Below are 12,611 nucleotides of genomic sequence, written 5' to 3'. Positions count from 1 at the left end.
TTGATTTTTTTGTGCTAAACAGTTTGCTTCGACTATGCCATAGTGGGGAATCTGTGGCCCTCCAGATGTTGCTGGACTACAACTCCCACTATCCCTGACCACGGTGGCTGTGGCTGATGGGAGTTGGAGTCCAACACTATAAGGAGGGTCAATGGTCTCCAGAGAGAATTTGCTACTCATTCCTAAAATGAATCACAATCCACCCAAACAGTCACGTTAGTGTTATGAGCAGACTGACAAGAAGTCAGGTGTGTGAATTGCATAAATTTTAACGTAAGAGGTTAAGGTTGTTTCATTTCCAGATGAAGCAAAATTATATTGGTGAGCAGCCTCTGTAAGCTCACCAAAGTGTTGGTGCTGGCCTTTAAAGCCCTAAATGGCTTTGGTACTGTAGACCTGAAGGAGCATCTCCATCCCTGGACACAGAGGTCCAGTTCCAAAAGTCTTCTGGCAGTTCCCTCACTGCAAGAACTGAACTTACAGGGAACCAGTGTTGCCCACCCAGTGGAAAGCCCTGCTATCAGATGTCAAACTGATTTGCCCCAGCCACTCTGTATGGCTTCCAACATAATAAAAATACAGCAAACATCAAACATTGAAAACTTCCTGATACCAGGCTGCCTTCAGATGTCTTCAGAAATTTGTGTAGTTGCTTATCTGTTTGACATCTGCTGGGAGGGCGTTCCACAGGGCGGTGGCCACTATTGAGAAGGCCCTCTGCCTGGTTCCCTGTAATTTCACTTCTCTCACTGAGGAAACCACCAAAAGACCCTCGGAACTGGGCCTCAGTTTCCGGGCTAAACGATGGGGTTGCAGATGTTCTTTCAGGTATACAGGAACATTTGGGATCCACTGTAACAGTTTTTAATATAGGCTACAAGGTTCAAAACTTACTTAACTTTAACTTTTGCTTAACTTGAAGGTTTGGAATGACATTTAGGCCAAAATATGAATTAAATATGACCCTTACAAATTACTTGATATTAGGCAATCCTCTGAAAATATATTCTTTGTCCCAGGCTGAAGATTATAATCCAGGGGTCAGCAAACTTTTTCAGCAGGGGGCCGGTCCACTGTCCCTCAGACCTTGTGGGGGACAGGACTATATTTTTTTTGGGGGGCTATGCCCTACAAATAACCCAGAGATACATTTTAAATAAAAGGGCACATTCTACTCATGTAAAGACACGCTGATGCCCGGACCATCCGCGGGCCAGATTTAGAAGGTGATTGGGCCGGATCTGGCCTTAGTTGCCTACCCATGCTATAATCTCTTCTTCTGATTGATGCCTTCTTTAATTCTTCTTTATCTCTCAAGACTTTTTTTTATTAACCAGATAGAAGTTAATCTTTACTCTGCACTTTTCGACACTGTCTATAGTAGTTTTATTCAAGAGCCTCCCTGCTGAATAACAAGTGCAAGACTCTGTGAAAATATTTCATTTACTGTTGAGCGACTCCCATATGGGGAGCAATTATTGGGAAAAGGACTGCACTGTCTTTAAAGTGTTAGATCAAGTCAAGTATCTTTTAAGCAAAGATGCTGAGTTTCAAAAAGTGCTTGCTAATTACAGGTACTCCCGTCACTCCTTCTGACAACCATTCCCAGAAGGGAGTTCGCTGGGGAATAACCTTTCAGCACCACATCCACATTCTGCCACTAAAGCAATAGATGTACCAAGGGAAAAAGGCAAGTAAAAAATCAATCCAAGCTTGTTTTCCAAAAATGGGTTTGAATAGGGTCATTACTAATTCCATTCCAGGTTTCTTGGTCCACATTTGTAAACAGGCCCAAATGAAGGCAATTCTGAGAAACACCATGGCTGAAGCACACAAAGATTACAGCTAATGTATTTACTGTAATGTTGGGAGAATCTCTTGTACAGTAGTGTAAAGGTAAAGGGACCCCTGACCATTAGGTCCAGTCATGGCCGACTCTGGGGTTGCGGGGCTCATTTCGCTTTACTGGCCGAGGGAGCCGGTATACAGCTTCCGGGTCATGTGGCCAGCATGACTAAGCCGCTTCTGGCGAACCAGAGCAGTGCACGAAAACACCGTTTACCTTCCTGCTGGAGCGGTACCTATTATCTACTTGCAAACTGCTAGGTTGGCAGGAGCAAGGACCGAGCAACGGGAGTTCACCCCATTGCGGGGATTTGAACCGCGACCTTCTGATTGGCAAGTCCTAGGCTCTGTGGTTTAACCCACAGCGCCACCCGCGTCCCGTACAGTAGTGTAATGTTGTGTAATGCGGTGTCTGAGGAAGCTGTGCGCTTCCTCATAGGAGGCAAACACCAGGAGCCTTACGTATGAACAAGACTATGAGTAGGCATAAGACTAAGCCACAGTTTAGCACTATGTCCAAATAACACTCTGTCTGTCTCTCTCACACACACATAAAGGAGAGAGAATATGACTTCCCATTCTAGCAGAAAGCTCTTTGTATGCATGGGTCTCTCTTTCACACCCACAAAGCTCCCCCATCCACAAGAACTTCCTCATTTGCTCATTTCTTTCATCCTGACTCAGCCATTGTTTCATCTAATTTGGTCCTGGGAGACCAGCAGCTATAAATATGACACCCTACTGTAAGATGCTGGAAGACACTTTATAATATCCATAAAAACGTGCAGGTCTTATTTGCAATACAGCATTCTGAGAGGACTGCAAATACACCAGGGAAAATAGATGTACGTTTTCAAGCGCTTTCATTGTGAAATATAACAAAGGTTGCATTGTAAAAATAACTTGACATTCATTGTTCTGCACTGTTGGGTGGGAGAGTCAGAGCAGGTAACCTAAACAAAATGCCAATTTACACGCAAGCAAATGATTACAGGCACCAACCAAAAGCAGTTATGGCTTTTGCAGAGCTCCCGTCTATTTATATTGCAATTAATCAGTAGAGACATAGATAGAAGACACTCTCAAATGGAGGCAAATTTAGGATAAATGTATGAAGGCACTCGTGGCAGTGTTTTTTTGTAATATCTACACTAATTGGATTATTTGGTTTGCTTTGAGTTATGGCCAGCAGTGCCACTGTGCCAGCTTTGGAACGTGTATAAGGCAATGTTTAAAGTTTCCGAGTGCTCTGCAGAGGGGGACCATATTTGTCACTTACGCCTACTTTCATAAATAGCTCGTGATTTCTCATACAGCTCATATGGGTCAGGTTTCCTTGGGTCAAAGGCCTCTGTTGAATCAGGAAAAGAACTCCTGTGAAGGGCAGGCGGAAAGGGGATGTTCTGTGGGATAGCTGGAGCAGATAAACTTGTCTGTGGACTGCCTTGATTCTCCCATCGTTCCATCATCTATAATAAATAACAGACAGCAGAAAACAAAGGTTTAGACTGAACACCTGCAGGCGAGGGCGACGTCTTGTTTATACAAAACTGCACAATGCCCACGCGGTTCATAGCTTGCATTCTGTACCTACTCAGAAATCAGCCCCATTGGGTTTCACGGGCTCACGCTCAAGTACATATGTATTGGTTTGCAGCCTTGAGCATTTTATCAATAATGAATGTGATTATTACAAGGTAAAGCACGGTTTGTATTTTATCTTTGTTCTATGGTCTCAGTCAGCAGATACCACAGCCATCAGCACTTTTTTAAAAGAAGCGTGTTTTGCATCAGTGGGGATTTGGGCGGTGATTTGCTGAGGAATTTCATCTGTAGCTGGCTGAAGCAGCTTGGGTTGGTTCTCTTTCCCTGCCCTCCCCATCAAGAGTCTCCAAAAGCAGGAATTGATGTATTTGCAGAGTACATGGCAGCTAGTACTATGTAAAACAGGGGTGGGGAAGCTTTTCCATCATGAGGGCCACATTCCTCAGTGAAGAATATAAATAATTTTACTCCTTTTGCCATTTCTGTTATTCCCTTCGAGAAAAATACAACAGAAATATGTTGCATTCACTATGTGAAAACTATTGACTGTTGAATATTCTATAGGAGGCCTGTGCTTAGTTGACACATCAGAAATGCTTGGAGGTCTTTGTCAACACGTTGAAGACAGGGATGGAGCCGCTGCCAGCTGATAGGCTTTTATTTCTCATTCTCTCTCTCATTCTGCTTCCCTTTTCCCAATAGTGGCCAGTGTGGTGGGGCAGAGCCACAAACTACCCTCCTGACACTGCCATTGCTGCTATTTGGCCTCTGGCTGGCCTTAGCCCATGTGTGTTGCCTAGCCTTCAGAAGGTTGCCCAAGAGAACATGGCCCTTTGGCTGAAAATGGGGTTTCTGCCCTGAACCTCCTTGGCTCGAGTTTTCCCGCAGGTCTGAAACGTTGTTGCCTAGCTTAGATAACAAATACCTGCCTGCAGCCAGGCCACAAGGCAGCCAGGATCTAATATAATCTACTTACCTTTGGCTAATCCTATTGAGAAATGCTTTGTGAATTATGCTGAACAGACTGGTGGAAGCAAGGAGGATTAGATGTTAGGAAGAAATACTAATTAGCTAGCTGTTTTTGCAGAGAGTTTTGAAGCACAGGAAGCATGGTGGTTCCAGGTCAAAACACAGGAACAAAGGTTACAATATAATCCTAAGAATGCTGCTCCACTAAATTCAAAAAGGCTTACTTCCATGTTGTGACCACTCTGCAAACTTGCTTGAAATGAGGACGGTATAAAATCCTGAAGAGGTAAGATGTGCTGTGTGATCTTAAGCATATGCTTTCAAAAGGAAGCCCCATCCAGTCCTATGGGGTTTATTTTCAGGTGTTTATGGTTAGAAAGGCATTCTGATAAATAACCACATAATACACAATCCAGCTAAAGTAAATAGTATTGTTCTCAGTCTTAACTGATGTTAATTTGATGTTCCCACTCAGTAGCTATAATGGGAGGGAAATTTTCAGGGAAATTTTGTGGATGTGTTGGGAAGAGTAACAAGGCTTTGGGTCCTGAATAAACATGGCTGCCCACAGCAGCACAAGCCTGGGAATCCTCTGTTTTAGAGCTGGGGGAGGGGGCCTCTGGAATCACAGGTGGCATCCCATTCATGGACCTCCCTCTTCACTGAGGGAATGGCACTTGGGCTACAGGACTGCCACTTGAAGCACCCAGTTAATTCTCTCCCACTGAAACTGAATGCACTCAAAAGCAATAACTAGCACATAATCACATGTCATAATGCAAAGACTTTGAGAAGAAAACTTACAGGTTTTGGAGTCTTCCATGGTGAAAAGAATCCTAAAGAAAGGAAAAGAAAAGAAAACATCAGTGCATCTTTGTTTTATTTTTATTATGCAGATTGGACAACAATAGACCTCTTTGTTGTTTGTTCAAATGTGTAATTTTTATTAATGTTGATGAGAGCATACAATATTCCCTGACGGGAGATAGGAAGTGCCTAGGAGATTAATCTGAACATCCAAGGTCACCTTAACTTCAATTCAGTGGAGTCAAAAATACATTTGACATTATCTTTAGAAAGAGCATGGTCAGGCACAATTTTCCAAAATTCAATTCACTGCTTGCTGAAGTTGTACTGGGATCTAGAGAGTGGATTTCAAGGTACTCAGCAGAGTATCACTGAACACAGCTGACAACTCAGAATAGCTACAATACTTGACTATAACATAAAACATATTACATTATATTTAAATTATGTCATTAAGCAACACTGCCAAATAAATCAAGGAATAAGACATTTATTTCTGCATAAATAATCCTGCAATTATTCCTTCTCCTAATAAACTTCTTATCTTCTTATGAACATCAAAAACTTCAAACTCAACTTGTAGAAATATGGCTTGTTTATTGGAGAATGGAACGAGCAATATATTGATAATTAATATTGATACGAATATATCTAAATGTTTTAGGGAGGTTATAAAATGAATAAAGAAAAGACCTGTTGTTATTTACTTTGGTAACAGAACACATTGAAAAGCATTGCTTTATATGTGGCTTCTATGTTAAAAACAAGTTTCAGGCAGTAAGTACATGAAAAGTGGAAGGCTTTTTTCATGGAAAAGTGTCTGACTTTACGCATACTTATTTCTGAAGGTCCAGAAACATTTGTCCAAAGACTGTGGACTCAGCTATACGGCTGCAAATAAAACATTTTAAGGGTGTTTAAAGTGCAATATACAATGTGACACTAGATGACGATGGTGAGCCTTATGGAAAATTCAATGTATTTTTTAAAACGCTTTTTAAAAAAGAAGCATTTTCAGAATGTTTTTTTTATATAGGTATAGATTCCACCTAAGTTCCCCCCCCCCTTTTCAGGATTTGTGTTACTAGAAAACAATGCCTTGATAAATTTAATTCTTTCTAGTATGTTATGGGAACTATGACTTGGACTGGAAGTTTTGCTCCATTCACAGACAGTGTGCTCGTTTCTGGAAGGAGAATTAAGTTCACCTGGGGGACCTTTCTGTGAGCAGCAGAAGTCTATGTAAGCGTGGTGTTGGGGATTTGTGTAGGAAAGCACCTTCTGTTCACAGAATGAAAAGTTAGGATCCAAGCCTCTGCTGTGATATTTAATCAATACACTAAAGATGTCTACACTTGATCTAAATGTTAAGAGTAAGAAGTTGGGCCTTGAAGCAAAACGGGACAGTGTGGAATCCTTCTACTGATGGTTCCCGACTTCAGTCCATACCCACCCACCCCATTTCCCCCCACCCAACAGTCCTCCAGCATTCCACACTCACTGAGCATGTGCAGTTCTTACTGGCCTGCTTTGAGTCCCCCGCACATTTTGGGTTTTCACTCCATTATGGATTGTTGGTGTGTGTATGTATGTGCAGACTCACAGCTACATTAAAATCTGACTTTCCCACCGATATTTACGACCAGTTATATCTCCCATCCCTAGTGACATTTTAAAATAGTTTCCCAGTGTGAGCCAGGAAATGACCTATCTAGACAATGAAATGTTACTTTCTACTGTTTTTCCACCTATAATACTGTATTCTTCATCCTCACTCCGTCCTCAGTCACTCAATATTCAATGTCACTGAGCATTTCTGGGACTGCTTGGGTATTTTTCCTTCCTTCTTAGGCTTATTTTTTTTTGGGGGGGGGGTACCTGATATTTCCTTTTTTGCATGTTGGTGGCACCATTTTTGTTGCTGCTCTGTCATTATGGGATATGGGGTGACTGCCTAGGACCCACTCGGATGCTGTGTGGGATTCCATGATCCAAGAAAGGCTGGTTATATGAATGTAAGAATAAATGAATGAATGAAGAGTTGAACTGGAAACAGAGAGAATGATTTTATATCAAATATTCATTAACATTCTGTGGTATTTAAAATAATGGCTAGACTAATGTTCCTTGCTTGTAAAATGAAAATGTAATTATAACAGCATTCTCATTCCATGGTGTGACGCTAACCTCAACAGGAGCATTCCAGAATCCATCAAATTCCATGACTCTGTTAGAGTGGGCCTCCTCAATAGCTCCCCGACCCCTGTAGTACAAAGTAGCCATGTTCAGCCCAAACCTCACCCAGGGAATGGAAGAACATTGGTGATATACCATCAGTTGAAACAACCATTCATCTCTATGATCAGATTGCTGGGGTAACTAGCATAGGGCTTTTATGACAAAACATGCTCACATATCACCAATGGCAAGAGAGCACATTTTAATCACAATAAAGTTACCAGTTGGGAGAGCAAATATGCTCTCTGGTAGCACCTATGGTAACTGCCCATCAATGAATAAGACCCCACTCACTGTCTCCCTTGGTCTACCAGGCAGTTTCATTCCTGTGGCAAACGGCCTTGAGTCTCTCCCAGCAGGAGATTCTGGAAAAATCCTCTGGTGGATTTTGGCTGTGCTCAGTGACCTTCAGTCATGTGTTATATCTCCTTTGGAGAGAGGTTCATCTCACAAGGAAACTCAGAAGATTCAATAAAGCAATGTCACCCTTGTTTTTGGCTATATTAAATATCCATGTAGATCAGTCTGACCCTGTCCTTAGCAATTACTTCATAGGCCTTGGACCTGAAGCACTGGCCAAGAAGCAATCATTCCTCACGGATCTGAAAGAGGGTGTTGCTCTGCTTCGTAGGCTCCTCATAGCCCTGGAACCACCACAGCCTGACAGTGTGACCAGCCACTTTCTTCCTCCAACTTTCACTTTCAATGTTTATTTTCAGAGTGAAAATGCTGTGTCCTAGCAGCAGAGACCAGGAAACAAAGCTGCCAAGCCGTTCTGTTCCATCTGGAAGAGTTTTATTTGTTCTATAATTGTAACTGTTTTATCTGTATAATTGTTTATTATATTGTTATAATCCGCCCTGGGACTTTAAGATGAAGAGCGGGTAAAAAAACAAAACAAAAAAACACCCTTATAAATAAGTAAACAAAACAAAACAGCCCCTGTAGCTTCAGGGACTCAGCTCTGAAATGGCTGCATTTATCCCGATTCTCCACTTTTGGGATGTATTTATAAGATACATTTGCATAACAGTTATGTACATTTCAATAGGGAAACATGAAGCTACAAATACTAGCAAACTAAAATGATTGTGTATCCCACCATACCTGGGGGGCGTAGGACACCAGAAAGGCTGCGACATTGAGGAGAACAGGATCAACAGCAGATAGACCCAAACACACTTTTAGCCCAGCAAGAAAAGCTCTACATGGCAGCCACCTCCCAAACATCTAGCTAACCATGGAAGCTACAGCGGCAGGTGCTGCTGCTGCGAGCTTTGCTGTACCTGCTGGTTTTACCCTGTATAAGATTTTATCCTTTTACAGCCCAATTTTTGTGTGTACAGTAATTGTTTTCCAGCTTCTCTTGTAAGCCACCCAGAAAAATTGTATTACCGGGCAAGAGGAAAATGTCAATAATAAATATAGTGGAGCAAAAATAAAATAAAAACAAATGGTTCAGTTCCACAGAGGTCAACGTCAAAACCCACACTGATCTTAATAGAGATAGATTCCACCCCAAATGGCATTCCTTGTTAATTGAATTAACAATTGCCACCTGAAGCACGAAGCTATTCTTCTTTTCAGTATTCAAAAATAGCCTCTGCAGGAGTGCCAAAGATAGAATGGGATATTTTAATAAGTACACACAGTTAACTTTTCTGAAAACAGGCTGATTAAAAAGATGAGTAATGCAATTATATTGGGATGTGGGTGGCGCTGTGGGTTAAACCACAGAGCCTAGGACTTGCCGATCAGTAGGTCGGTGGTTCAATTCCCAGTGACAGGGTGAGCTCCCGTTGCTCGGTCCCTGCTCCTGCCAACCTAGCAGTTCGAAAGCACATCAAAGTACAAGTAGATAAATAGGTACCACTATGGCGGGAAGGTAAACGGCGTTTCCGTGCGCTGCTCTGGTTTCGCCAGAAGCGGCTTAGTCATGCTGGCCACATGACCTGGAAGCTGTACGCTGGCTCCCTCGGCCAATAAAGCGAGATGAGCGCCGCAACCCCAGAGTTGGCCACGACTGGACCTAATGGTCAGGGGTCCCTTTACCTTTAATGCAATTATACAGAGACAAGGTGGGGAGTGTCACTCTGTGAATTGCCCCTGTTCCATGTTCAGGATACTCCATTCCATACCCATGAGAACAACTGGTGGGGAGGGGTGGCGCCATGGACCTGGCCTCCCACCAGCAGTATTGCTGTCACGCTCTGAGATGGCACAGGGCAGGGAGGTGGTAAGGTGATCCCAAAGCACTCCTGCCTCACTGCCACCCTGTCCCTGCCCCACCCTGGAACCCAGCAGTGCTGCCACTGCCCAGAGGCCAAGCAGGAGCTTCCTGCACTGGGCTATTTGGGAATTAGACCCTCTTAAGTGTGTTTTTTAAACCCCCAATTTTTTTTCTACACTAGGGAAGCACACTTCCCCAACCATGCTGCTATTTCCTTCTCATTTCTCAGCTGTAAAAACTTAGCACCCAAGTTTGTTGTAAGTACATACGTACAAGCTCTTTGGAAAAAGCTTTAGGCGCATCAACTACAAATTAAGCCTCTTGCAACGTAACCAGCATAATGAAGACAAGCGGGAGGTGGGGATGTAGCTAGAACACTTGTCTTTGCATTCGGTTTAGCTCTTCGTGAAGGAAAGGGGCAAAGTCCAACTTTTAGTTGAGCCCTAATCTAAGATGGAATCTTCTGGCAAATGAACAAATTACCTGGTCACATTCATTTTATTTTATTGCACTTTGAAAACATACACATAGTTTCTACCTTCCACTGTTGTAAGAGAAGCAGTCTCACCTACTGGCCTGGCAAGGCCATTTACAGTTTGCAAGGCTATTTACAGTCAATATCTGTCTTTCATACTGTTCTAGTATGTTCTAGTAAGTATGAAAATTATTCTATTTGGAAACAGGGCTCCAACTTTTGACTTTATAACCTACTTTTCCAATTCCTGTCACAGCTGTGCCTGGCGAAGCTCTCTCTCATCCATTCACACCCCCCCCATATATATATACACACACAGTGGTACCTCAGGTTAAGAACTTAATTCATTCTGGAGGTCCGTTCTTAACCTGAAACTGTTCTTAACCTGAGGTACCACTTTAGCTAATGGGGCCTCCCACTGCTGCTGCTGCGCCGCCGTGCAATTTCTGTTCACATCCTGAAGCAAAGTTCTTAACCCGAGGTACTATTTCTGGGTTAGCGGAGTCTGCAACCTGAAGCGTCTGTAACCTGAGGTACCACTGTGTGTGTGTGTATATATATTTATTTAAATGTATTTAAAGAAACATTATCTTAGGATGTTGTGCACTCTTTTGAAGCTTCAGAAAATTTTCAGCGATGAGCATTATTCTGGATGCTAATAACAAGTAAGGTTGCTGAAAGTTTAGTTTAGTCAATGTTTGGAAGTGAGTAAACTCAGAACCTTTACAATAAAATTTAAGGTAGGGGTCGCAAGCCTGTTGTCTCCCAGAACTACAATTCCCTTAATCTCTAATCACTGGCCATGCTAACTGGGGCCGATAGGAGTTGGAGTCCAGCAACCTCTGGAAGGCCAAAGTCAGTCACTGCTGATTTCATGGTTGCCATCTTGTTTCCACATCACTTGATGCATGGACGATAAGGTCCATAAGACTTCACTTATTCCATTTTATCATCAAAATGTCTCTTCGCATATGGCTTCCTCGGTTATTTTGCAAAGGAACAGATGGTTGCCTGACACTTTCCAGGGGGATAATTGATCTTGGTGCGTACTTTCAAGGTCCTGCGTGATGCAACCTTTAGTTCACTTAATCAAAAACTTTCTTTCCTAAAGTACAGGTCATTGTTTTCGTGTTAGGTTTACATTCAGTTTTGTGGCAGTACTGTCTTCATATTTTAAAGGACAAATTCTAGGTTTTAGTTTTCATATTAAAAAGAGACCAGGGCTGGTCCAATATATTTTGGCACCTGTGGAGAATCACAACATGGTGCTTCCTTCCCTGCTAGGGAAGAAGGAATGAGTGCAGATCTACATCAAGAACAAGGTGGGAATACAGTTCTCCATCGGGGACTGGTGCCCCTGTGGATTCTGTTGTCTGAGGCAGTCACCTCACTTTGCCTCTTGGGTGGGCCGGCCCTTCTGTGGATGCATATTGGGGGCACATTGGTGATAATCAACTCCCTTTGGTTAGTTGGTACCATGCCCTTGTGTTGTACTCAGGGATCCTTAAGTTCTTATCCTCTCTGCCCCCCCAGAACCCCATGAGGGTCACTAGGAAGACCAATTGACATAGGCATCCAAGTGCCCCACCTTTATCATTAAACAGACCCTCCAAGTATCCATATTTTCCAGGGACAGTCCTGGATTTACAGAAGCCATATCAGTTTCTGATTTGATCCCAGAATGTCCCATTTTTCCTAAGAATGTCTCTATTTTCATCAGAGAATTGCTGGAGGGTATGGCGTTATGAGGCCCCCAAGCCAAGGAGGTAAGTAACTAGGCAACCTTTAGAAGACATCTTAAGACAGCCCTGTATAGGGAAGGTTTTTTAATGGTTAATTTTTGATTTTTTTATTTATGTTGGAAGCTGCCCTGAGTGGCTGGGGCAACCCAGTCAGATGGGTAAGGTATCCATAATAAATAATATAATTATTATGATGGAATGGGACGTCCCTATTTTCACTGGAGAGATGTTGGATTGTATGCATTAAACCCACAACAGAACAACCCAATTGACTGTAGCTGCCACCACCTACTGAATATAGAGCAGTAGGACTCTATTGCAGTTTAGCTAAAAGGCTCAAGACAAAGTCCTCATGGTCCCCTGGGATTAAGCCACACCAACTGTACTTTAACCAAACAAATTGATTTTTGAAGAAAATCTACTGAACTTGGTATTGCAGTCAAATAAACAATAAAGAGTTGTTCTAACTTCTGAACTCACCCTATTAATATAAGCAGGTCGTTCCTCCTGCATGCTTAAGGGCAAGTTAAGCCTGGAATCAGCGGTCTCTCTTGTCTTCCTGACAGATCAACAGAATGGATTTCATGGAGCTTCACCACCTGACCCTAACAGAAGACCCCCAGCGCAGGGCTGGGCTAAGCACCCAGACACGAAACTGACACAGAGGACAAAATAGCATCAGGATTTGGGCAGGGGTGAAACAAGGGTGGCGATGGTTGGCCTTGATTATGAAGGAACACAAATGGCCACTGAAAACAGT

The 12,611-nt window shown here is 42.7% G+C and overlaps 1 protein-coding gene across 20 annotated transcripts in view; it reads right to left on the bottom strand.

Annotated features, from left to right (window-relative positions):
- The window catches only part of MAGI2 (membrane associated guanylate kinase, WW and PDZ domain containing 2), a 593,450-nt gene that overhangs the window by 87,328 nt on the left and 493,511 nt on the right, over nt 1-12,611 (bottom strand). For 14 of the 20 annotated variants that reach the window (XM_083574923.1, XM_083574920.1, XM_083574936.1 and 11 more), the window contains 2 exons: nt 5,164-5,195; nt 3,125-3,314 (listed from right to left, as the gene is read on the bottom strand). In XM_083574923.1, coding sequence (XP_083431049.1) covers nt 3,125-3,314; nt 5,164-5,195 — 222 coding nt within the window. The remainder of the gene's footprint in view (nt 1-3,124; nt 3,315-5,163; nt 5,196-12,611) is intronic. The other 6 variants (XM_083574937.1, XM_083574929.1, XM_083574922.1 and 3 more) reach the window with 1 other exon arrangement.

The sequence above is a fragment of the Podarcis filfolensis genome (genome assembly GCF_964270895.1).
Source record: "Podarcis filfolensis genome assembly, chromosome: 10".
Taxonomy (NCBI): domain Eukaryota; kingdom Metazoa; phylum Chordata; class Lepidosauria; order Squamata; family Lacertidae; genus Podarcis; species Podarcis filfolensis.
This window is presented reverse-complemented; position numbering and strand designations above follow the sequence as displayed.